The sequence below is a fragment of the Furipterus horrens genome, unplaced genomic scaffold (assembly GCF_987537825.1).
Source record: "Furipterus horrens unplaced genomic scaffold, mFurHor1.1.pri manual_scaffold_1, whole genome shotgun sequence".
Classification (NCBI taxonomy): Eukaryota; Metazoa; Chordata; class Mammalia; order Chiroptera; family Furipteridae; genus Furipterus; species Furipterus horrens.
Window position 1 is genome coordinate 204,956,754 of NW_028327171.1, and position 25,899 is coordinate 204,982,652.

General features: G+C 51.4%; 1 protein-coding gene across 2 annotated transcripts; it reads left to right on the forward strand.

Annotated features, from left to right (window-relative positions):
* The first annotated feature begins 4,424 nt into the window (after positions 1-4,424).
* Positions 4,425-18,990, forward strand: STK11IP (serine/threonine kinase 11 interacting protein). Of its 2 annotated transcripts, XM_090284518.1 has the most exons (25): positions 4,425-4,486; positions 4,648-4,733; positions 6,780-6,985; positions 7,192-7,266; positions 7,459-7,554; positions 7,925-8,032; positions 8,163-8,234; positions 9,541-9,667; positions 9,939-10,042; positions 10,173-10,268; positions 10,510-10,551; positions 10,763-10,897; positions 11,043-11,127; positions 11,700-12,044; positions 12,206-12,411; positions 12,721-12,837; positions 12,928-13,105; positions 14,719-14,949; positions 15,069-15,169; positions 16,223-16,320; positions 16,422-16,600; positions 16,823-16,904; positions 17,053-17,123; positions 17,620-17,867; positions 18,590-18,990. In XM_090284518.1, exons 2-25 carry the CDS (start codon positions 4,673-4,675, stop codon positions 18,737-18,739), a joined length of 3,213 nt encoding a protein of 1,070 aa, XP_090140644.1. In that variant the 5' UTR covers positions 4,425-4,486; positions 4,648-4,672; the 3' UTR covers positions 18,740-18,990. The 2 variants fall into 2 exon arrangements, with proteins under 2 accessions (XP_090140644.1, XP_090140651.1); XM_090284525.1 differs by lacking the exon at positions 12,721-12,837.
* The last annotated feature ends 6,909 nt before the right edge of the window (positions 18,991-25,899 follow it).

The following is a 25,899-nucleotide window of genomic DNA, read 5'->3' on the forward strand; positions in this document are numbered from 1 at the left end:
CTTATCTACCCAGTACCCCCCTTGCCTCCAGCAATCCCACCACCCTTAGTTCATGTCTATAGGTTGGGCATATATCTTCTTTGGCTTCACCCTTTCCTATATTATTTTTAACTTCCCCATGTCTATTTTGTACCTACTGATTATGCTTCTTAATCCCTGCACCATTTCCCTATTTTTCCCACTTCTCCCTCCCAGCTGATAACCCTCCAAATGATCCCCATACCTATGTTCCTTTTCTGGTTTGCTTAGTTGGATTTTGTTTTTAGTTTTTAGATTCAGTTGTTGATAGTTCTGAGTTTATTGTCATTTTACTGTTCATAATTTTGATCTTCTTTTTCTTAACTAAGTCCTTTTGACATTTCATATAATAATGGGTTGGTGATAATGAACTCCTTTAGCTTTACTTGTCTGGGAAGCACTTTACCTGCCCTTCCATTCTAAATGATAGCTTTCCTGGATAGAGTAATTTTGGTTGTACGTCCTTGCTTTTCATCACTTTGACTACTTCTTGCCAGTCCCTTCTTGCCTGCAAAGTTTCTTTTGAGAAGTCAGCTGATAGTCTTATAGGCACCCCTTTGTAGGTAACTCTCTGCTTTTCTCTTGCTGCTTTCAAGATTCTCTCTTTATCTTGAACCTTTGGCATTTTAATTATGATGTGTCTTGGTGTGGTCCCCTCTGTGTCTAGCTTGTTTGGGACTCTCTGTACTTTCTGGACTTGTATGTCTATTTCCTTTGCCAAATTTGGAGAGTTTTCCTTCATGATTTTCTTACATAAGCTTTCAATTTCTTGCTCTTTCTCTTCTCCTTCTGGCACCCCTATGATTCCGATGTTGGCATGTTTAAAGTTGTCCCAGAGGTTCCAAAGCCTCTCCTCATTTTTTACGATTCTGGTTTCCTTATTTTGTACTGGTTGACTGTTTTTTTCTTCCTTATGTTCCAAAGCATTGATTTGAGCCCTAGTTTCCTTCTCTTCACCATTGGTTTTGTGTGGATTTTCCTTCATTTCATTTGGCATAGCCTTCACTTCTTCTCTTATGCGTTTGCCATACTCAAGCATATCTGTGAAGCCTGTGAGAATCTTTATCACCAGTGTTTTGAACTCTACATCTGTTACATTGGGTATCTCCTCATCTGCTAGGTTGGCTATCTCCTTGTCACTTAGTTCTCCCACTGGAACCTTGATCCATTCCCTCCTTTGGGCCATACTTCTCTGTCTCCTCATCTTGACAGGCTCTTGTGTTTGTTTGCCTCTGTGTCTTAGGTAGAGCTCTCACACCTGTTATGTTGTAAGGGGTGGAGCCTTAGGTATTCGTTGGTACAGGGCGACCTGTTTCACCACCTTGTGGTGTGTATGTGGGGGAGGGGTCTGAGAGGGAACAATGCCGCTTGATCAGCACTTGCCCCTTTTCCAGGCACTTCTCCCATTTCCATGTGGGACTGGCGCCTCTCTAGCTGTTGCTCTGGCTGTCGTTCCCAGAGTGGGTGGGTTTATGGACATTCTTGGACTGTGGGGTCCCTTTAAACAAGCAGACTCTGCTGAGAGACCAGCAATTTCTTCCTCCACTCCAACCCCCACTGGTTTGCACAGTCAGAAGCAATGAGGCTTTATTTTCCCTGGTGCTGGGACCGTAAGCTGCGTGGTCTGGTCTGTTGCTGGGAGTGCTCCCCAGGTGTCCCTCCGTACTTTTTAAAATGTGTGACTGTGCTTCCTACCAGCCTGCTGCCGCCGCCACCACTGCTGCCCCTGCTGCCGCCACCACCACATCACATCCTCTCCACCCTGGCTCCAGCCCACCTACCTGTCTTCTTTATATCTTTGTTTGTTGGACTTCCATGCAGCTCGATTTTCCGGAACTTTTGATTGTCTCTAGTTTTGAGGTAGTTGTATTCCTTTGTATTCCTTTTTAGTTGTGGAGGGAGATGCAGCATATCTATCTAGGCCTCTATCTTGGCCAGAAGTCTCCCATTGGCTGTTTTTTCTATGTGTCCCAACGAGGGATCAAACACATAACCTTGGCATATCAGGATGACACTCTAACCAACTGAACTACCTGGCCAGGGCAATACTGTCTGCTTTTTAAACAAAGATCATTTTTTAAGAAGTAAATTTGAACCTCAAGCTTTAAGGAATCCTTAGACTTAATTTTAAAACAATGGTTAGCTCTTTAATCCTTCTGGAATTTAATGTGCATGGTATGAGAGATGGAACTTAGTTTTTTCCAGATGGAAAGCTAGTTGTCCCCAAACTACTGACGAACTTACTATTTATACCATTAAAATAAACTTTATTGTGTATTGTAAAAAATTCCAAGTGATCATGGTTGTTTCTGTATTTCTGTCAATGTTTGTCTATCTCTGTGTCAGTATCATGCTGCTTTGGTTACGGTGGCATAATAGGACATTTTGCTGTTTGGTAGAGCAAGTCCTCTATTAGTGCTTCTTGTTCTTTCCTTCTTCAACATTTCTTGTCAGTGCTCATCTGTTTAGTCTTCCAGAGGTTTTTAAGAATCAACTCGTTAAGTTTCAAAATCTTCCTACTGGAATTCTGATGAAAATTGCCTTAAATTGACATCATTATAATATCGAATTAAATCAAATTAAGTTGAATAATATTCTAATCAGGATCATGATATCTTTTCATTCATTTAGGTCATTTTTAATGTCCTTAAAGTTCTTTGGTTGTCTTCACATAGATCTGGCATACTTTTCAAAATGTTCTAGGGACATACTTCTTTTTTTCTGTTATGGTGAATGAGATAATATTTTTCCTTTTAGACTTCAATTTTTTTGAAAAGCTTTTGTCTTAGTCAAGGTTCGTATGGTAACAATTTACAAAAACATACTCAAACTTATGCAGAAAAAGAGAAGGGAGGATTCTTTGGAAGGTGGCCAAGGCCTTCCCTGCAGGCCAAGGGCAGAAGGAGGAGTGGGCCTCACAAGGGGGCTGGAAAAAAGAACTTCTTAGTCTCCTGTTGCTGCTTCTCTCAGTAGAAGTTTTTCTCTCCCTCTGTAGTTCAACTTTGCTTGCTGCTGTTTGCCCCACTTTCACTTTTCTGGGCAGTAAGGGGGTATAGAACAAATCTGGCTATGGTGTTACCCATCTATGAATAGAGCAATTCTCAGAAAAATTCTGTGGGCTGGAGAGGCACCCCTGAAACTGGTTTCAGAACACTGAAATGTCAAGAACTTCTAAAGAATCTGTCTTCTTGCCTAAGAAGGTTAGAGTTGGCAGTTACAGTATGGGTATACTCTCTCTCCCTAGTTCTAGGTGATAGGATAAATGGGCTGACAGTTATCACTGTTATTGGATTAATAATGCAACAAAAATATATCAAGCCCATGTTCTTTAGATTTGTATACTGCTTTGCTGTTCACGATTGCTTCCACTTATTCCATTTTAGGCTTTCGGCTCCTATCACACATAGTATGCTAAAAAACACTAAATTGTGTGGTTTAGGAGCATAAATTGCCATTTTAAATATTTTCTTAAAAAAATAAGGTCCTTCAAATTTTGCAGCTTGGTATAAAGATGGTTATGAACCTATTCCTACTCTCAACTAGTTTATGATTCATTTTGAAAATGAATCAGAAAAGGGGAGTTCATTAAAAAAAGAAAAACCCAAAACAAAAACCAAAAATACCCTATCCTCCTAAACACCAGAAATTCTCTTAAGACTTTTATTTTCTTTTTTAACTCTATCTAGTTGGGTAGTGTTTGACCCAGAGCCAAATGAAAGCTCCAAAGGAAACTTGGAAGGACGAAACTTTGGCAGTCTTGACGTAATCACTTACTAATTGAATGACCTTCGCAAGTAACCCAGCCTTTGTGAACCAGTTTTTAGACGCAGGTGTTATGAGGCGAAGCAGAGTAAAAGCAAAGGACTCGTACTCGTGGAGCATTACTAATCACTAATGTGAGCCTGATATTGCCCAAAGGGGGAAAAAAACGAGTTTGGAGGGAGATTCAGGAAAAGGTGCCAGAGGAACCCCAGAAGTGGCACTTCCATTAACCCCAGCTCTTTCACACATACGAAAAACCCTTGCTATGGAGGGCATGCTCTCCTTTAACTGGAAAACGAGGTTCGTTTTGTGTAAGTCTTTTCCTAACAGCAAATCTTCCATTTCTCTAAACTTTGCTTCCCCGCCCAGTCTGCAAAGAACCAGTCAGGTTTCCCTCACTGGCTCGGAGGGGCCGCACCAAGCCCAGCTGGTGTCCCGGGCTATGAGGGGCCCACAACGGGGCGCGGATGGCGCGGGCCAAGCTCTGGGATGCAGTCTCTGGCTCCCACTCGATAGCCTCCAGCCGAACCAGCGGGGAACACCCCCGCCCCCACCCAACGACACGTTGCAAGACTTGGGGCGTGGCTTCGGCAGCGGAGGCGTGTTTTCAGGTTTTCCCTCCTTCTCGCTTTCTTCCGGGGTGGGACTTCCTGTTTATCATTGATAGCGCCGGGCTGCAGGGCTGGTGAGCGAGTCGCACAGGAGGGTGAGGCTGACTGAGTAGGCCTTATGCTCCTCAAAAGGGCATCATGGAGGACTCCTTCTCGCTCTCTTTCTTGCTTTTTTTCCTCCCTGCAAGGTTTTGGGGAGACCTGGCCATTTGGCACTACCTCCCACCTGAGGCTCTTCCGCTTCCTCTTTCCATAGGCTCCACCCCCAGCACCCCGTGGCCATGACGACCGCTCTCCGGGACTCCCCATTGTGGAAGCTCGCGGGGTTGCTGAGGGAGTCTGGTGAGTGGACTTCCGGTTTCGCTGGGGTTGGGTAGAGACCGGGTGCATTCTGCTTTCCAGAGACACGCCCCCTTAAGAGTCATGCAGTTAGAGCTGTTTATGGTCACAAGGGTGTGCGTGTGAATTAATTTCTTTACTCCGGGGTTTGTTCGCTCTGATGCCGTTGCCTACAGTGTCGTTTGTCTTTGACAGTCTAAACCTTACCCATCCTTCGAGGCCAGACTTAACTGCCACTTCCTCCACGCGTTCTCTGATACTCTCACAGGAAAGGGATCGTTACTTGGCTATAAGCCCCTCGAGAGCAGGGACTGGTCATAGTCGTTGTGTGGCGAGGACCTAAATATAGCATAAATTAAAAGCACGGGATTCGAAGTCAGACCCACCTGAGTTGGAATCCCAACTCTCTTTCATACTTGGCTAAATTTTGAAAGTTTTTTTTGAGCCTGTTTTTCTTACCAGCCAAATGGCGTAATTATTGTACTTAACTCAAAGTTTGTTGTGGGGATTAATTCTAATTCACGTGAAGCATTTAGTACAGTGTTTGCATATATAGTAAGCACTCAAATTAGGTATCTATTAGAATTTCTTCTCTCAGTGCCTGGGCACAGTGGAGCCACACTTGTTGTTCAGCGTGTGGTTGGCATTAGTTGTGTTAGAAGAGCCTTGGCTTTGAGATCATGCAGAAGTAGCAATTTCCTACCAACTCTGTCATCTCTGTCAAGATTCTTAACTTCTTGGAGCCCCTGTTTCTGTATTCATAAAAGGTGGTTAATAGTGCTCTTTAGGAGATTCTCGTGAAGTTTAAATGAAGTAACAGAGTTGTCTAGCACATGTTACCCGACTAATGTTAGGTGCCTTCCATCACTGCATTCCCACTGACCGTGTCTGTGAAATCTCTGTAGCATTTAGAACTGACGTGTGCTTTTAACTGTGCACAGTTCTTATCACCTCTTCTAGACTTGGAGGCTCTTTCAGGGTGGCAAGAGTCCTCAAACCATGTCTGTGTCTATCCTGAGTGTCTGGTACATAGAAAATCCTTCAAGCCAGGTTATGGGATTTGTTAATTTATTCAGTAAAAATCTGACTTGGCTCCAGAGGTGAGGGGTGGTGGTATATGTGTGGGTGAGTCACTATGAAGAGGTAGCAGGAGGGAGATCTTTGTGGTAATGGAATAGTTTGGTATCTTGATTGTGGTGTTGGTTTTAGGAATCTACACATATGACAAAATGGCATAGGACTATAAATATACATTGTACCAATGCCAGTTTTCTGGTTTTGATATTATACTCTATAAAATGTAAACATTGGGGGAAACTGAGTGAAGGGGGACCTCTTTGCACTCTTGCTACAACATCCTTTGATTCTACCCTTATTTTTTCAAAAAAGGTAAAAAATTCTCCACGCCTGCCTTGCAGCTGCACTTTTTTCAGAGCAGTGGTGAATGCCAAAGGCTGTCCCGTGGGATGACAGTCTTGTTGGAGGAAGCAGTTTTAACAGAGAGAGCAATGCCTTAGTGCTGTCATGAGCGGTTATTGTAGGACATGCATTGTAGTATTGTTCGAGAGTTTCTGTAAGTGGACTTGTTACTTTTGCAACCTGAAACAAAAGTAACACATTCAGTTAACTTTTATGTAACATGAGTGACCATAGTGAGAAGTGCTATGTATTGAGAAAGCTGTCTGGAAGCACCAAGTTGGGCAGAGTGACGGGGAGGTGTCAGAAATGAGGGAGCTGAGAACCAAGTTGACTATTTCCAGCCATGTGAGTTGACCAGGCTCTTATGAGCAGAAGGGAAAAGAAAATTTAGAAAAGTTGGAGGCATGTCGTAAAGCAATCTCATGTGCTGTGCCGAAGAGCTAGGACTCTGTTTGGAGAGAGAGGAGCTGTTGAAGGCCTTTAAGTAGGGAGAAGATAGAAAATTTGATCCTGTAGTGGAGCATCTGCAATATAGATTGGAGTGGGTATATCCTGGGATCCTAAAGTCTCAGAATAAAGGGAAAGACCCTTTCCTTATGTCTTCCTTTCTGTCCACCCCTCTCCCTGCAGGGGATGTGGTCCTGTCTGGCAGTAGCACCCTGAGCCTGCTCACTGCCACACTGCAGCAGCTGAACCACGTATTTGAGCTATACCTGGGATCGTGGGGCCCTGGCCAGTCAGGCTTTGTGGCTCTGCCCTCCCACCCCACCGACTCCCCTGTCATCCTCCAGCTTCAGTTCCTCTTCGATGTGCTGCAGAAAACGCTGTCACTCAAGGTTCTGGGGCGGGAATGGGGTAGGGTGTCTGAAAAGCGCAGGAGACTAGTGGAGGTGGGGCGGGGGGAGGTAGCGTGGGTGCAAGGAGTCTGCAGGGCCCAGACCCAGAAGGGGTGAGAGCTGCAGGTGACTATGCTAAGAAAGAGAGGCCGAGGAAAAGATGTGCCCGACCTCACCGACTTGAATGTTGTTGTTTTTTTTTTTAGCTGATCCATGTCCCTGGTCCTGGCCTCCCAGGGCCCATCAAGATTTCTGCCTTCAAGTCCCTTCGGCAGCTGGAGGTATGGGGCATTAGGGGATGTTGCTGCACCCCAGCTTGAGGCAGCCTTTTGAGTATGGAAGAGAGGTGGCCTCTCTTGGTGGCCTCCGTCGCTCTGCAGTAATGTGGCATCTACTCTCTTTTCCATTTAATGCTTCCCTGAACCACAGTTGGCTTTGTCATCTGTTCCCCTTGTCTCCTTCCTTTGCCACAGCTCCGAGGTGTCCCTGTCCACTATCTTCATGGCCTCCGTGGCATCTATTCCCAGCTGGAGACCCTGATTTGCAGCAGGAGCATCCAGACATTAAAGGTAAGGAGGATGGGGGGTGTGGGGCCCAGATGCTTTGTCCTGAGGGATGTAGAGGACCAAACTCTGACATTCCCCCTTCTCGGCAGCCTTCTCTGCCTCCTGCCTCCCTCTGGACAGTGTGCTTGCTCCCTCGGCTGTGTGCTCCCACAACATTGTGTACCTGTCCATATATTTATAATCACATTTACCATATTGTATCAAGTATTCTTCTCTTTGTCACCTAACTTTGGGGGTAGGGCCCTTGGCTCTCTGTAAGTCTGTATTCAGACTGCGCTCAGCATATAAAGAATGAATGAATGGCTGGGCCATAGAGTGAGGCCTTGGTGTGGGACGGCGGGGAGAGTGGAGGTGACTGAGGACCTTGTCTCAGGAGCTCCTCTCAGCGTGCGGCGGCGACCTCTGCTCTGCCCTGCCCTGGCTGTCTCTGCTCTCTGCCGACTTCAGCTACAACACACTGACTGCCTTAGACAGCTCCCTGGTGAGTGCCTCAGAGGGAAGGGCTTTGGGGAAGGACAGGGATGGGCCCGGCGCGGGGTAGGGGGTGGGGGGTGGCAACTGGCTGCCTGGGGGTGTCTGATCCTCCGTTTCCTCTTCTCATCCCTCCACAGCGTCTCTTGTCCGCTCTGCGCTTCTTGAACCTGAGCCACAATCAACTCCAGGACTGCAAGGGCTTCCTGACGGTGAGTGTGAGTGGCTGGCACGGGGCTGGCGCCACGCGGACCTGTGATCATTCTGCTCGGACCCCCTCTTGGGACCCGGTTTTGTTCCCCTGTGCTCTTGCCCACCGAGCAGAGCTATATCCTGTAAGGCAGTGCTGCTGGGGGCTCAGGTTCTGCATAGGACAAGTCAGTTTTCAAATCTCAGCTCCTAACCCCTGTGTGACTTAGGACAAATTAGTTAACCTCTTGGGTTCTTCACCAGTAGAGTGGAAATAATAGGGGTGCTAACTTTTATAGTATTAAGATGATTACGAGGAGTATCTGATGTTACGTTGCCCAGTGCCTAGCCCAGAAAAGGGTAGCTCTTATGACAATGGGGAAGAACCCCTCTCCCTTGTCTCGCTGTTGAAGGTAAACAAAGCTGCACACTAGTTAAAGTGGTAAGAACAGATTTTAATAATAAACTATTGTAGTATTTTGTTAAGTAATAAACTATTATGATGTTTAATCAATAGTTATACTTTTATTTTTAAAATTTATTGATTTAAGAGATAGAGAAAGAGGGCGGGAAGGGGGAGAGAGAGAGAAACATTGATTTGTTGTTCCACTGATTTATGCATTCATTGATTGATTCTTGTATGTTCCCTGATGGGGGATTGAACCCTCAATCTTGGCGTATCAGGATGATGCTCTAATCAACTGAATTATTTGGCCAGGGCCAGTAGTAAAGCTGTTTTAATCAGTAAGAAACTGTTCAGCATGAACTGAACTCAAGTTCACTTTGTGCAGAGGTAATTGGACATGTTGAAGTAAGAGTGAGGGAGTGGGGAGGGGGACCAGCGGAGGCTTGAGCAGATTTTCACCTTGACCGGATGGTAGTCAGGTTCCTCTGAAGTCAGGGAGGTGGAAATTTACAAGCAGGAAGGGGACATTGGTATGTGTGAAACCCACCTGCCTGGCTTTGCTAACTGGCACTTGCCAAAGTGAGGCTCCTACCCTCCCGCAGAAGCCGAGAGATAAGGGCCCCGTCTTTAGGTGCTGTTGGCTGGTACAAACTCGGTTCTCTGGCAGCCTTGAGGTTTTCTAGGCAGGAATGTAAGGGGGCTGGAGATGTCATCCTAGGGATGTGGGCTTGAGCTATCAGAAATTATGCTAGAATTTGTTCAAGTCTTTTAATGTGGGGGAGTGGATGAGTAGTTAGATTGTTTGTACTGAGAGTCTGCAGTTTTTGTAGACCAAGGTTGAGGCCTAGTGGAGAAGAGGGCTCCGAGGAGCCTGGCTAGAGTTTGCCAAGGAGAGAATCTTTGTCACCCCCACTTCCTCCCAGGACTTGTCTGAGCTCTGCCATCTGGATGTCTCCTATAACCACCTGTGTTCGGTGCCGACAATGGGACCCTCAGGGGCTGCTCTGGGAACCCTGATACTTCGGGGCAATGAGCTCCAGGGCCTGCATGGTGAGTGGGGGAGGGGTGTGGTGGTGGTAGGGCGTAGGGGAGGGGAGGGCAAGCATGGAGGACATCAGGGCGGTGTGAGACTCAGGGCGGCAAGGGGGCCTGGCCACCGTGTGCCTCCAAAGCCTCGCACACGCTCAGTGCAGGTCTGAGGTGCGGGGGATTGTCCTTTCATTGCACCCACCCCCAGCGTGCTCTACACCCCGCAGCCCTACTTCCCACCCCCTCCTCCCCCCTCTCATGTGCCTCTCCTCTTTCCTTGCCTTTGCCCCAGGCCTAGAGCAGCTGAGAAACCTGCAGCACCTAGATGTAGCATACAACCTGTTGGAAGAACACAAGGTGCTCTCACCCTTGTGGTTGCTGGCGGAGCTCCGCAAGGTGGGACTTGGGTGCTCCAAAGCCCTGGATGCCAGCTTTGCCCCTCCTTCCTTCCCATGCTGGTGTGGTCAGTGCCCTCCTTCCCACAGGGAGGCTCAAGGCTCACCTCAGTCTCCTTTTTGCCCCTCAGCTCTACCTGGAGGGAAACCCTTTGTGGTTCCACCCTACACACCGCGTGGCCACTGCCCAGTACTTGTCACCCCGAGCCAGGGATGCTGCTTCTGGTGTGAGTGATCTTCCCACATGCGCTCTGCTGTGCCTTTCCTGCCCGGTCCCTCGCTCACCCGCACACCTCTTGCCTTTTCTCACTCCCTGGACCCCTTGCTTATTCTTGCTTATTATGTTGGTAATTCCTCCTGGGCCTGGTGGTCCTTACAGACCTAGGAGGGCTCCCACCCCGGCTTGGGGCCCCCCCAGGGTGTGTGCCCCACCACCAACACTGCCCCTCCTCTTTTATCTCTGTTCAGTTCCTCCTTGATGGGAAGGTCTTGTCACTGATTGATTTTCAGGTTAGTGTGATGGGCAGTGGCGGGAGTGGGATAGCAAGAACTGATTTGGAAGGATGGTGCGGGGGAGGACGCTAGCTGAAGGAAATGGGGTTTCCGGGGCAAGGGTCTTCCTGGTCAGCTGGCGAGGAGATCTGGCTCTTGGCTAGCTGGGGTGGGGCAGAGGTGCTCCTCTGGCCCTCACCCCTTTCTCTTTCCTGTTGTCACACGCCAGACCTCCACATCCTCAGAGGCCCCACCTCTGTCCTGGCCAGTGGGGAGTACCACGGAAACCTCAGGTGGTGCTGACCTGAGTGACAGCCTCTCTTCCGGGGGCATTGTGGCCCCGCCCCCGATTCGTAAATTCAAGGTAAACAGAGTCCTAGGCTGCCTGGAACCTGGGGTCGATAGGCTGCAATAGTGAGGCTTTGTCCTTGCTTGTGGGTGGGATGCTTTTGGTAGGTTGGGTAGGAGGCCTGGCTTCTGTAGAATATCATCCCTCTACCCAAACTCAGAGCCGAGTTCGTGTGCGGCGAGCAAGTATCTCGGAACCCAGCGATACGGACCCAGAGCCCCGGACTCTGGACCCCTCCCCGGCTGGTAAGTCAGCCCTACCCCCTAGCCTGCCGTGCCCCAGCCCAGCACTCCCCAGTCTTCTAGTTAGGAGGAACTTCACTTTTGGTGGAATGGAACATTGTAGAGGGCCTCTTAGTCTTTCCTCTTTCCTCTTAGTTTAGAGAAAGGAGAAGAGACTGCTCCTGGGCATCACTTTCCAAGGTGTTTTACAAGGAACATTAATTTTGTGGGATGTCGACGGGATTCTGTGGCCAGATACATTTGGGAGGTGCTAGGTTAAACAAATAGGTGTCTCCTTTTGGGACATCACAGGCCCTTAATGGTGCTGCTGTGTATGGCGGATCTCCCAAAGCAGCGTATGATGCGCAGCTGTGAATTACATGTGACCAGAGTGTTCGTAGAACACACTTTGGGGCGTGCTGCTGAGGGGAAGCCTTTAGCCTGTTTCTAACCCCTTCCTCACCTCCGCCCCATTACACAGACTTACTTCATCCTGAGGAGCATTCACAGGACAGGCTGGGACTGTTGGGGGTGGTGGTGTGGGCATGGGCTGGCTAAGCTGTGTAACACCCCTGCCCGGCTACACCCCTTTCTAGAGCGGTTTGTGCAGCAACATCGGGAACTTGAACTTATGAATAGCTTTCGGGAACAGTTTGGCTGTGACTGGCTGCAGTATAGGAGTCACCTGGAGACTTCTGGCGTCCCTGTCCTGGCTACCTCCAAGACCCCTGCCCTCAGCACCCCACCTTCACACATCCTGAGCCCGGAGACTGTGCCCGGCCTTCCACCCCCAGAGAAGGAGTCACCACAGGAAGTGGTAGAGGAGATCAGCGTGGGGCCGGAGCCACAGGAGGAAGAGGAGATGGAGGAGCAGGGAGAAGAGGACGAGGAGGAGGAGGAGGAAGAGGAGGAGGAGGAGCGGGAGCAGGATGAAGCAGAAGGTGAACCCTTGGTGGCTGCGATGGTGGTGTGTTTGGGAGGGCTAGGAGAAAACCCAGGTGCGGGGTGGCTGACCCCTTGTGGATGGAGGGCCAGCCTGTGGGAGGGCAGAGTCTTGGTCCTTTTCCCTTCTTACAGGGCCCCCCTCTTGCTTTCTCCTCAGTGGAGATCTGTCGCCCCATATTGGTGTGTCCCCTGGACGGGCCTCGGGGTATGCGGGGCAGGGAGCGCTTTCTCCGGGTTACGACGGGCCACCTGTGGGAGGTGGAACTCCAAGCAGCTCAAACCCTGGAACGGCTGGAGCTCCAGAGTCTGGAGGCAGCTGAGATAGAGCCTGAGGCTCAAGCCCAGAGGGAGCCACAGTCCGATGTGAGTGGGTGTGGGTTCTGGAAGGGGTGCTGGGCGTTTTGCAGGTGTCAGCTCTGACAATATGGATCTTGGGTGCCCAGCACTGGGCCCTGAGTCCTCATGATCTCCCACTGGCGCCGAGGAGGTAGCTGGGGGAGCAAAGGCGACCTCAGCGGGGTTGGGGCGCAGGGGCAGGGGTAGAGTTTCTGGGCCAGAGCAAGGATGTTAGCAAAGCGTTTTAATGGCACCCAGAGCTGTTGTTTCCCTCTGTGCTCTCAATATAACCCGAATCCCTCTGCTGTTTTTTCCTGGTCCCCGCTTCCCTTGCAGGGCTCAGAGCCGCCGCCCAGGGCCCCTGTCCTCGCTCTGCGCTTCTCTTACATTTGCCCGGACAGGCGGTTGCGTCGCTATTTGGTGCTGGAGGCTGACGCCCAGGCCGCTGCCCAGGTGATGGGGTTCAGGAGGCCGCTGGGAGATTGGAAGGCTGAGGGCCGGGGTCCTCCTGCTCACAGCTGTGTCCGGCCCATCCTGTTTCAGGAGCTGCTTGCTGTGTTGACCCCAGCAGCCACCAAGACTCAGCATCGGCTTGGGGAGGCAAGGGACCAGCGAGGGGACAGACTCCAGTGTCTACGCTGTGGCCACGATTTCAAGCCGGGGAAGACCAGGTTGGGACTGGACAGTGTGGAAGGCTGGAGGCCTCTGTTCCGAAATACAGGTACAAGCTCTGCCCTTGGCCTCTGTGCCCACGAACCTCCTGCCATTTCAGAGAAAATGGCTTCGAGGGAGGGAGGGAGTGTGGAAGGGGACCCCCAGGGAAGAGAGGAGGGGAGACCGACTTTGTGCCTGGAGGGAAAATAAAACTGCCTGCCTGCTACATTTATGAGAAGAGTAGAAGAAGAAATTATATCCTTGGTTTCCCCTCTAAAATTCAGGAAATACAATCACTGTAACTGTTTAAACATCCTCATTATTTTTTCATAACTTGAAGCCTTTCCCCCTTTGTAGGGCTAATGTTTCAGAAACTACATGAAACCTAATGTGCCCTCAGTGCCCTGTTGGGTTCTTGTGCTGCCATCTGAGCATGTTTGGCTGTTGATTACGATGCTTCGGGAGCTAGCTTTGGTTGTTCTTCCTGACTGACCTTGGAAGCCACTAGATACCAAGTCGTGCCTTGTGGTATCTCTTCACATTCTGTTCTTTAAGACAAAAAAAATTTCCACTGTAGACCAGTCAAAGAGATAGATATTCTTGATAACTTTTGTGTTGAAATACATGATTTTTATTACTTCCCTCTTCTTGGCAGTAGCTAGAGCAGGGGTTTTAATTTTATTTGGAAAATGGACCCCTCTCTGATTCCCTCCCTGAACCCCCCAGGAGGTGGCAGGCAGCAGAGGCCCAGCAGGGCAATGCGAGTGGTGGAAATAGCCCCATCTCCTCCTAGACTCTCTCTGTACTCCACGGGGTGGTATGGCCCCTGCGGGCCCTTCAGTGGAGGCGTCATTAGTGAACATTCCTGCGTGAGTCTCAGTTACCTCGTCTGAACAAAGATGAGAATGAACTTGCCCCAGAGTGCTGGTAGGAGATTTAAATGTCACAGAAAGGCAGCAGGCACAGGGCGGGGCTCGAAACAAAGGTCTTCAACTACGTGGTCTTGGGAGGAGCACATGGGTTGTTTGACCTTTGGTGTCCTTGTTTGCAAGATGGGAGGGAGAGTTCTGATGCTGTTGTCCAGGGGTCTAGCAAGTGCCTGGCACATTGTAGCCGCTCAAAGAATGTTTCCTCTCTTGGTGGTGGTCCCTGTCCTGGGTCCTTGACCTGATGACGTTCATGCATCCTGACAACCCTCTAAGATTGGACTGTCATCACCCCCATTTTACAGAGGAGGCAGCAGGCATGGGGAGCTTAGGTGACTTGTCATAATTGCTTAGATGCTGGCCTTTAAGGGATGGGGCCTGGAATTAGACCCGTGTCTGGAACCCTCCCTTCCCACTCTGTTGATTTGGGGCCTTAGACGTTGGTAGAGCATCAAAGTCCACAACCAGCCCCAGGCTGTGGGAGGGGACGGGGTTGAGTCTGGCTCTTTCTGAGAAGGCCTGAAGTGAGGCGGTGGGGACTTTTCTGAGGAGGAGCTGTGGGCCACAGGTCCGGGAGTGACTGGTCAGCAGCCGGGCCTGCAGCGGGGGGCAGGTGCTGCCGAGCAGTGGGTAGCATATGCAGCTGTAGGTGTGGGCCCAGGTGGGTCTGAGAGGGGGTGGGGAGCGGTGAGCATGGCAGGGGGTGGTGGTGCTGTTTGGGGTTCACAGGGACTGTGCCCACCCCTCCCTCCAGAATCTCCTGCTGTGTGTCCAGACTGTGGCAGTGACCATGTGGTTCTCCTGGCTCGGTCCATGGGAGCCCCCAGCAGGGAGCAGAGACAGGCAGAGCAGTTGCCAGCATCCTCACAGTCTCCCGGCACTGTCCGTGACCCCCCTGGTGACCGTGACCGCGGCGCCAGGGCCAACAGTGCCCCGTCTCAGACACTGGTGCCCCACGACTACCACAAGTGGAGCCTCGGTCCCCGTGAGTATAGGCAAAGCGAGACAGGGCCGGTGTTTGGGGGAGGGAAGGAGCACTAAAGGGGTGAGGTGAGGTGCAGCTGAGCAGCTGGGGCAGACTGATGGTCCGTCGCTTGTCCCCAGCCCCTGAGCGCTGTCATCTGCGCACTGTGGACCACCGACTCCGGCTCTTCCTGGATGTTGAGGTGTTCAGTGCCGAGGAGGAGTTCCAGTGTTGCATCAAGGTCTGTGCCAGCCGGGCCCTGCCTCGTGCCCCTAACCGACCAGGGGGCCTGCTGGTTTCCGTCACAGCCACTGTGTCGGAGCTCTCACTCCAGAACCACCAGGTCTGGCTTCCAGTTTCAGCTCCAGCAGCTACTTGCTGGGTGTCTGTGGACACGTTCCTTGACGTTTGAGTCTCAGTTGCTGCCCCTCCATAAGGGGAATAACACGTACCTTTCAGAGTGTGGTAGCATCAGTGAGAGCTCATATCTGTAAACTGCCGAGCATAGCACCTGCCTTCAGTCAGTGGGACCTCCCATCATTACTGTGAATACAGGGTGTTATTGGGCCCTCTCTGTAGAGCATGTGCTAGACACCAAGGATCTAGAGTATATCAGTCTTGCCCTCGTCTTATATCCTGGTGTGAGGAACAGACAGTGGTCAAGTGATAGGAAAGTGCTAGAGTCAGGCTAAGGCCCTAGAGGGGCATCTGATGCCACCCGAGTGGGCCAGGGAAGCTGCCCCTTCCTGGGGAGGAGATGGCTAAGCCAGGGCCTGAAGGATGAGTTGCAGAGGAGGGAGGAAAGGTGTTTTAGGGAAAGGAAGCAGCAGGTGCGTGGAGGTTGAGGGAGTCCTAGTGGGGAGGCCTGCCTGTGATGGGTGCAGCCCGAATGGGTGTGGGGGTAAGGAAGGAAGTGTCCCAAGAGGAATCTGAACAGGCAGGCAGGGGCCAGTTCAGGAGCAGCCTCGTGTGTCTGCCAAGGAGTTTGGACTTGATCCCAAGGGCCACAGGAGCCACTGAAGGACTGGAAGCAGGGGAGTGGCAATCAGTTTTGTGTTTTAGCACGGCCAGTCTGGCAGAGTATGACAGGTGGATTGGAGGGGATGCGGGGACAGGCAGGGGGACCTGCTAAGAACCTGCTGTGGTCTGAGTGCAGGCAGGGCATGTGGGACGGGGAGAATGGCGGAGGAGCCGGGGCGGGGCAGGCCAAAGGTGCCATCGCAGTAACTTGGCCCTCAGCCTGGCAGCTGCCTCCCTAGTCCTCTGTTTCTCATCAATTTCCTCTTCCCCTTAGGTTCCTCTGCAGTTTGCAGGCCACTCTGGGGAGAGTCTTTGTCTCGTGGTTGTGTCTGACCACAGGCTTTATGTGTTGAAGGTGGCAGGGGACATCTGGTGAGTGAGTGGGACCATGGCCAGGGAAGGGTCAGGGTTCCCTTGTGGGCTTCACTCTACTTTTCCTCTTTCCCGCCACTCTGCCCCTTTTCTCTCCGCAGTGGGCCTCCAGCTAGCTGGCTGCAGCCAGCCCTGGACATTGGCCTGCAGGATCTGAGTCGTGTGGAGCTGGGCCTGGCAGGACAGAGCCTGCGACTGGAGTGGGCAGCTGGGGCGAGCAGCTGTGTCCTGCTGCCCCGGGATGCCAGGCATTGCCGAGCCTTCCTAGAGGAGCTCACTGGTGAGAGAGGAAGGGGAGAAGCAGTGGGGTGGAGGAACAGGGTAGGGGTTGCAGGGGTTCACAGGTTCCACGTGTGGTGCCCACGGTTGAGACAGGCAGGTAATGAGACTTGACCCTCAGAGAAGTTCCTGAAGTCGAAGGGGAGAGTGGGAACGTGTTTGTTGCGAGGCAGCGTGGTTGGGATGGCAGAGCTGGAGTCATGAGGGCTCCCTCTCTGTCCAGATGTCTTGCAGTCTCTGCCTCCAGCCCGGAGGGGCAACGTTAGTACCGTGGAGGAGGAGGTGACCCCAAAGCACCGGCTCTGGTAAGTCAATAGAAGCACAGGGCTGGGGTTGGGGCCCAGCCACAGTCCTCAGGCCCACAGGCCTGGTCCTTCCTCCCTGCTCTGGCCCTCCTGGTACTTCCCTCCCCTAGCTGACCACTCTTTCCCGGGGCCGCCTCCTTTCCCCCAGGCCACTGCTGAAAAGAGACTCTTCCTCGGAGCCTTCCCCGTTCTTCTATCTTCAGGTGTTCCTGGTTGAAGGTGAGGCCTCTGTACCCCATCTTCTCAGGCCACTGGCCTGGCCACCAGTGCTTCTGTATGTCCTTGTTGCAATTCTCAGTTCTGGGAATCTGGACTTCCTGTCACTCATGGGCATACCCACACGACCCCCTCAGTGTTCCTGGTCTCTCTGGGTAGGGCGGGGAGGTGCCCAGAAACCTTTGCTCTGGTGCCCAGGCTCTCTGTGAAGTAGAGCAGGTTGGCTGGGTCTGCTCTGCCTCATCCTGTTGGGGAAGGCGAGAGTGGATCCTCCTTTCTGAGTTGGGTAGGGGGTGGGGCAGGTTCCCTTTGTCTTGGGCCTCCGAGGTTTAGGAGGCTAGAGGTCCCTGGAGTTTGGAAAAGGGAGGGCCTTAGCCCCCAGAGGCCCAGCTGCTCTGTGGCCATCTCAGCGTGGCTCGCTCCTCTTCTCCCAAGGGCACGGGGGCTCTGCCATGGGGGTCTGGGCTTCTCCATGGCCTCCCACTCTGTTTTATTCCAGGCCCCGCTATGTGTCCTGTGTCGCTGTTGCTGACACTGTCCACCTTGTACCTGTTAGATGAGGACCTTGTAGGGTCCCAGACAGAGCCCCCTCTTCCAGTGGCATCTGGTGAAGGCTCTGAGAAGGCCCTGCTCTCAAGGCCAGGCCCTTCCTTCTGCGTCAGGGAGCAGCAGCCACTGAGCAGCTTGAGCTCAGTGCTGCTCTATCGCACGGCCCCGGAGGACCTGCGGCTGGTTTTCTACGACGAGGTGTGTGTGCATGCGACTATGCATGTGAGAGAGAGGGAGAGAGAGATGGGGGCAGAGGTGGTTGGGAGTGTGGGAAATGGGTCTAGGAAGGCTAGGAATTGGGGGCGTATGGAACTTGCCATGGACAGCCATGGTGGGGAGAACAGAGAAGTTGGGTGCAAGGACCTGCGAGGCTCACTGGTTTGGCCAGTAGCAAGTAATGGGGGCAGCTGTGAGCAGTGGAAACACCCTGAACTTGGAGCCCAACCTTGTGGTAGCTAGGTGACCTTGAGTGAAGCAGCCTGCGGCTGCCGCTGCTTCAGGCTCATTGATTGGGCCCTTCTGCCAGCCATTTGCTTTTTACAACCTGCACCTCCTATTACAGATGAGGAAACTGAGGTTTGGGGATGTTAAGCAACTTGCCCAGGTCACCAGTAGAGCCAGGAACTGAACCCCAAGCAATTCCTTGGAGCTGACTCCAGCACTTACATTCTGGGAAGCAGGGAAGATTAAAGAAATAAGATAGTAAATGTGAAAGCCCTTTGGGGGCCTTCAGCAAGTGTCGATTGAGTTCTATTTAATAAGTCAGGATCTTTATAGGGAGTGACATAGGCTTGGGGGAGGGAAGAGGCTGCGAGTGAGGAGGGACAGTGGGTACCCCCCCACCCACCCCCGCCGCCTCCCCTCCTCGCCTCCGGTGCGGCCCCTCTGTGAGTCTCACCTCACCGCTCCTGGTCTGCCAGGTGTCCCGACTGGAGAGTTCTTGGATGCTCCGTGCTGTGTGTCCGGAGCAGCTGGTCGCCCTGCTGGCCTGGATCCGGGAGCCCTGGGAGCAGCTGTTTTCCATCGGACTCCGAACTGTGACCCAGGAGGCTCTCGACCTGGACCAGTGAAGCCTCCGTGCTGGCCCCAGCCTGACCCCGGAGCCATGGCTACAGACGTTCTCCCTCCACACCCTGGCTGTGGGCTTCTCCAGCCTTTGGGTGCTGGCCAGTGAGGTCCCAAATGACCCACGGCTCCGGATGGGTGAGAGAAAGGGTCTGGCCTCTGGACGATCTGGCCCGAGGGGACAGGCTAAGTGGTCAGTAGGAATGTTTCTCCTGCACTTTTTCTCAGGTATCAATAAAGCTGTTACCATTCTGGATGTCACAGGTGTATTTAGGTGCGTCCCTCGTGAGGCCTATGGTTCTTCTGCCTCTTCTAACAGGAGCGGCCCTGTCTGTACTGTGAGACCCTGTCCCCTGTCCTGCTCTTCCCCCCCGATGGGCTCGAGGAGGACGCCTGACCCACGGGCACCAGTCCTCAGCCAGCAGCACTTGTCGTGGGACGCAGCGTGGAAATCGCTGCCTCACAAATAGCTTAGTGGGCCTCTTAGGTTCTCACGCTCCAGTCTTAGCTGGGGACTCACAGGGATCTGAGGCCATTGGCTGACTGTAGCAGGGTGGCTGGAGAGAGGGCGTGTGGAGTTGGGGCTGGCGTCTGGTGGTTTCTGCTCCTGCCTTCTCAGCACTACCTTGCTCAGCTGGGAGCCTGGGGGCACTGACCCCATTCCTTTACCTGTGTCTCCATGGCCAGGGTGACTGGGTCTGGAACGCTCATGCAGCCCGCTGGGCCTGCCAACACCCAGACCTGGCCCCTCGCTGCTGGAGCAATCAAGAAAGAAGCAAGTTTTCCCCACGAGGGTTTCTTAGAGGATAAGCCTGCAGCTGCTGGCCCGAGGGGAGAGCTTTCCTGGAATTGGAATGTGCAGAGAGAAGACAGATCTGTGCCGAGAGGCCGTGGGAGCAGGGGCAAGTCCTGGGGGTGTCTCCAGAGTCCCTTATCCAATTGTGCCTGCAGGCAGTTACCCCTGGACTTTTAGGTCATGTGAGCTAAGGGAAGCCCCTCCTTTTTTCTTTTTTGGTTTAAGCTCATTTGAGCCACATATGAGCCACTGAAAGGTCCTAACTACATGAGCCCCTATTCTGACTTGAGCCAGCCTCATAGGGATCTGCTTGTACCCAGGAGTGACCATAGTGGAGTAGTGGCACCCACCTATTTGTGTAGACTGGCCCCGCCCTGGTAAGAGGGCTTGAGGAAGGGGTGTTGGGGAGTCAAGTCAAACTGCCCTTGAGCCCCCAAACGGGGCTTGGCTGACTGTGTTTGTATGTGTGGTTCTGAGTACTAACAGATGGATCTCATTTATGGAGTATTTACATGCCAGGTGCTGAGCTAAGTGCTTGATGGCCTGCTCTTCACAGGGGTCCTAGGAGGTGGGTGGCACCTTGTCACAGGTGAGAAACTGAAGCTGAGAGACGTTAAATGACTTGCTCAAGATCACATCAGTAGTGCCCTGACTGGTGTGGCTCAATGGATTGAGTGCTGGTCTGTGAACCGAAGGGTCGCTGGTTCGATTCCCTGTCAGGGCACAAGCCTGGGTTGCAGGCAAGGTCCCTGGTTGGGGGCGCACGAGAGGCAACCACACACTGATGTTTCTCTACCTCTTTCTCCCTCCCTTCCCCTCTCTCTAAAAATAAAATCTTGAGGAAAGGATCACACCAGTAAATGGAGAACTGATGAACTGATGTGTGTAGGCTTGTACGACTTCCAAGTCTGGTCTGTCAGCAGACCACTGGGCAACACTGCCTTCACCATTTTCAGCAATGGATGGAGCCTGTGTGTCCTGCTCCACTCACGGAAAGGGATTATTGCCCACCCAGCCCACCCTGCCCTGGGTTGAGCATCTCCTGAGCAATCCTTGACTTGTCCAGGACAGGCAGACCCAGATGGACCCAGATGGACTGTACTGGAAGTGGGAAAGGTGTGCTGGAGAAGACAAATCCCCCTGGATAACCAAGTTCCACACGACCCTCTACAAACCCTGGAGCCCTGGAGGGTGGAGTCCTGTGGGGAAGTCTGGGCACATGTGGAACAGTCACTCAGACTCAGGAAGGACTGGAATTCCTTGGATTCCAAGGGAAATGACTTCTGGGCCCCAGGTAGGAGAAGGCTGCCGTGCGGGTAGGCCGCCTCTTACCTGCCTTTTCTGATCCCTATCGTGGGTCAGCACTGTTCCCGTCCTGAAATATGTGCATTGCGTATTCATTCCCGAATACACTGAGTGGATGAGTTTACTTACACCTTTTTTTCAGAGAGATGAGGAGGACACAAGGCCCACCACAGAGCCCGTTAAAGCATGTGACCGAGCACGAGGGGCTCCCTGGTGCTCATAAACTACCCCCCCGCCCCCAGGAAAGCAGCTACCTTCTCTGGGCCAGGACTGCCAGGCGCACAGCTGGGCTTGGCATTTAAAGCTCCCCTGAAGATTTATAGAGGAACACCTGTAAACACTGATGCTGGTCACAACCTGACAATGAGGGCTTAGTGAGCCCTTACCGCATTCCACGCATTGTTTAAAGCAGCTGATCTTCCCCAGCGTTTCTCATACTCTTGATCACAAGATACAGAACCCATTTTCTCAAGAAAACAGCCGTCAGTGGATAGACATGACCCAGACCTGGAAGGCAGGTGCTGAGGCTCTTGTCTCATGGAGCACAATGGGCTCTCTCTTTGCCCCCTCCCCAGCAGGGCCCTGGTCTGGCCTGGCGGGAGACTGGGGAGGGAATGGTGTGAACCTCAGAACCGGCTGCTTGGGGAATGCTGGCTGGGGTGCCGGTCCCTCAGTGACAGACCTGCAGAAGGGTGGAGGGGCCCAGAAAAGGCTGCAGAGGTTCAGAAAAGAAGTTCACCTACTTCTGTGTTGTTCAGAGGTGGCCTGGATTTTTAATTGAAGCAAATTAAAACTTCCCAAAAATATTAGTCCACTTTCCTGGCAGTGTGCACACCCCCCTTCCCCGTCAGGGTTTTTGCACCAATCTGCAAACAGGAGCCAGAGTGGGTCTTGAGGAAGTCCTCGCCCAGCCTTCAGCCCAGAGCTACCTTTTATGAAGGTTGGGCCTATTTATGAGCACTTTCCAGAAGCCCCTTCAGGTCATGGTCCAGATGGGGCCGAATAATCTCCAGGCGTGTTAGGGTGATCTGCACAGCAGTGTGAGGCTGGGTCAGTCGAAAGAGGAGCTTCTTCCGTTTTGTGCTTAAGGTCTCTGACCATTTTTGTTTTCTTTAACAATCCAATGACATCCTCTGCACCCTTCGTCCTGTGGGTGCTCTTCCGTTGGTGACCCAGAAGACAGAGGTGTTGATTGGTGCGTGTGTGACCTTGAACTCTGCACCTCTCTAGAAGGTGCCAGGATGCACTTTCTCAGACCCCTCTGCGCTCTGAGCAGATGGGACTCCTTTGCCACTGACACTTGTAAACAGATGCCAGTCAGCAGGACTTGCCTCACATACCCTGGACTGTCCCCGGAGACAGATTTGTCTGTTCGGGCTGGCTTTTCCCCTCCAACAAGTGCTAATTGGTTGCCTGTGTCTGGCCTTGGGCTTGCTGGCAGTGGCGGTGGAGAAAGAGGATTCATGATCTGAAACTGTACACAACACGATGTTGTATTTGCTGTGGAAAAAAATGTGGGAGCGGATAAAATGTATATTCACAGTTGCTTCTGTTTGTATAAATAAGTTCTAAAGGGATGGACAGAAAGGATGGTGGGAGACGAGACTATAGCAGAAAGGGGAATGGGGTGATTTTGAGTTGTTTTTACATGTTATCTGAAATGTTTTAAAACTCTCAATGTATCATGATTCAGAATTATATTTAAAAATTTAAATATCGGCCCCTAGAGGGTCAGTAGCCAACGTGAGTGGTATGAACACCGATTTCTCATATTTTGGAAGCGGAAGGGTGGGCCAGCTATCTCAGTGGGAGAGGGTTCATCTTTGCTGTTGAGTCATTTCACGTGGAGCGAGGGTGAGGTTCTTCCTCCTCCTTTGTCCAGATGCTGCAGTAGCTCCTGAGAACACCCTGCCCAGATGGCTTGCCGCGGCTGGCCGTTCGGCCACGGTTCTGCGTGTGTGATGCTTCGCTGTCTCTGGGTGCGGGCAGTGTTCTGCATCTACCCACTTAAGAGCCAGTGGGGCGTGATGGTCATATAGGAGAATCACAGTGAATTTAGATCCAGAAGAGTCAGGATGAAGCCTTAGTTCTGCAGCTCACTGCTTAACCACGAGTAAGTGTGATAACTTGCCCTTCCTGGTCCCTGGTACCTACATCTCCCGTGAGGGCATGAGGCTAATCCGTAACCTACCAGTTCACAAAGTGATTGAGTGCAGTGATGTATGTGGAAGTGCTATGTGAACCGTAAATCATTAGATAAATGCTGGTTTACAACCCTTCCTGTTAGTTATTACAACCTGCCTTGTTGCCTAGAAATGCCCTTTGCCATCAGAAGAGGGAAACCAGCACCTCACTGTCCACACGTCTACGCGTGGCTCTTTCTCCACTGTGCTTTGGACTCTGCTGGGAATGTGAGCAAGCCATGGCATGTTTTTTCCTGGCTCATCCTGTCATTTGATCATCTTGGACTTAGTGACTTCTCTGTCCTCCATAAAAACATTCTTCAGTTTATTAGTTACTATAATTACTTGTGCACTCGCCTTCAATTCCACAGATGCTTATTGAGCTCTTAAAGGGAGCCAGGCTCTATGTGAGGTGAATGAGGGGTGGAGTATGAGGATGAATCAGTCATGCTCCTGCTTCCAAGGAGCTTACAGTCCATTTGAGGGAGAGGAAAAAGTCACCTTGGAGCTGGGTTGTGAAGGATGGGGAAAGATTCCAGGAGGAGGCTCTCCTAATGATGGCCGTTTTGGAGCACCTGCTTTGTGCTGGTCTTTGTACTAATCATTTTATTGACATGACTGCACTCAGTACAGCCTGGGAGGAAAAGTGGGATCTCTGTTTTACAGGTGAGGAAGCTGAACTGAGGTAAAGAAAGGTGATTCTCAGCAAGGGGGATGCTGCGTCTCAAACTCAGGCCCTTTCTGTTTTTCCCTGAAACTAGACCTGTGGGAATGTCCACACTGGTGCACCCTCTAGTCCTTTTTGATCTATCTCCCGGTGGCACCAGGTTTCAGAGGTATCCCAATCAACCAGAAAAACCATCCAGATCCTCAGCGCCCCAATATCCGTGTGAATCCCGTTCTCCTCTGCCACGGGGCCTTTCCTGGGCTCTTCCTTCTGCCCAGAATGCTCTCCCCTCCTTGCTTCCCTGGCCCGCCCTGCATTGCACAGCTGCTTCTTGCAGAGCATGTCCTTGTCTATGCTGCCCGAATGTGCTCTGTAATGGTGATTTCTCGCCATGGCACTTGCCACATTCCAAAATCATAAATTTGTGTGTTTGCTTGTTTGTTGTCTGCAATTGCCCAAGGGCAGGGACCATGTCAGGTTTTCTCACTGATGTGTGTATATCCAACGCCTGGTGTAGACTATAGAGTGAATGAGTGGGTTTCGGTTTACACTCCTGGGTGTGCATGGAATATTACTTTGTAACATTTTCAAAACAATTTTTTATTTGAACCCCCTCATCCCAGGGGATTGGCAGGACTCACTGACTTTGCTCATTTCCCCTCTGACCCCATTTCCTAGAGGAACCTCCTTTTGCTTTGCTGATTGGGGAGGGCAAAGCCTCTTTCCTCCACCCCCACCCACCACTGCATCTGCCCTCACTAACCCTTTCTTCTTCCTCCTCTGCAAACTGAGGACATAGCTTTATATGTCAAAATGTCATCCTAGCCACAGATGGATCTGTACCTCTGGAGTTAAAAGGTGGGTTCTGCGAGGATGAGAACCTCCAGGGACAGGCGGTGCTGGCCTGAGATTGAATTTGTTTCAAAGCTGAGTCCAAGTTTACTGAGAGACACAAGGATTATGATGGGATTAACCACAGCAGGGTAACAACAATAGTAAATAATAAGAATGACATTTATTGAGCACTTACTGTGTGCCAAGCATTGAGCTGGTATTTTATATATAGCATCTCTAACTCCAGAGTCTGGGTTCTTTCTCAATGCCATGTTACCTCTCTTGTAAAAGTAAGGTCTTACTTACCATGAGGCCAATCAACAGCAAATGACACTGGGCCCTTCCTCTCTATTCTTGACAAGAAGGAATTCCAGGTCAGGCTAAGTGACAACCCAGGGCTACTGGAACCCACGTCTTACTATCTTGCAGAAGCTCTTTAGCCTGCTAAACTAGGATTACAAAGGTAAGGATAGGCCCGTTGGTCAAGGAGTGTCAGACTCTACCCAGGTAGAGGTAAAAGTCATTCTGATCTTTTATTTCAACCATGAGTTTTCATGGGTTGGTATCTGGAGGACTTATCATCCTTGTAAGTGCAAGTCAACTTCCACTTCTTTCCTGTGTGTAGAGTCATCATTTTTCATATTGCAAGTGACCTGAGGGCTTCCCGGTACTATACTGTGTATCTTCGATTTGTAGTAGCGAAACTAGCTAACATTTATTGAGCACTTACTATTTGCCAGGCACTGTTCTATGGCTTTACATGGTTGAATTTATTTCATTCTCTCAAGAACCCCATTATTATCCCTGTTATGCAGATGGGGAATCTGAAGCCCATAAAGGTCATGCAGTTGTCTAGTTGTAGAGCCAGGCTATGAACTCAGATCGCTTGGCTTCAGACATCATGCTTGATCACTTCCCTATATGGCTCCTAGCAGCAAAGATGTAGTCTCCTTAAAAAGTTCACCTGGGAAGTTCGCAGTGGGGGGCGTTCAAGTCGGACTGGGCTGTGGAGGAGGGTGCGAAGGGGCTGCTCTGTGTTTCTGCCTTTGCTGTCACCTTTCTTATCACTATTTGAATATCTCCAGGCTCTGAGCTGGGGGCTGACTGGGCAGCCACTCACACGTATTCTCTCTCTCTCTCACACACGCACACACACACACAGCGGCCATCCTTTGTGCATATGAGGAGCATTCTTGTCACAGGAATGAAGACCCCATTGGGAACACTCTGCAGGGGACTGGAGGCAGTGGGGAACAATGGAGAAGCCTCTGGGACACCAGGAAATCCGAGCTGGAATGATGAACACAAACACTGACGTCTGATCGGAGGAGCGGGTATGAAACAATCAGTGGCCATCAGCATCCCCACACTGAAAGGAGA

Coding starts and splice junctions, on each gene's coding strand:
- STK11IP (XM_090284518.1), top strand. CDS start 4,673: ATGACGACCGCTCTCCGGGACTCCCCATTGTGGAAGCTCGCGGGGTTG. Junction 8,033..8,162: donor CTGCCTTAGACAGCTCCCTG/GTGAGTGCCTCA, acceptor ATCCCTCCACAG/CGTCTCTTGTCCGCTCTGCG. Junction 16,601..16,822: donor CTTCCTAGAGGAGCTCACTG/GTGAGAGAGGAA, acceptor CTCTCTGTCCAG/ATGTCTTGCAGTCTCTGCCT.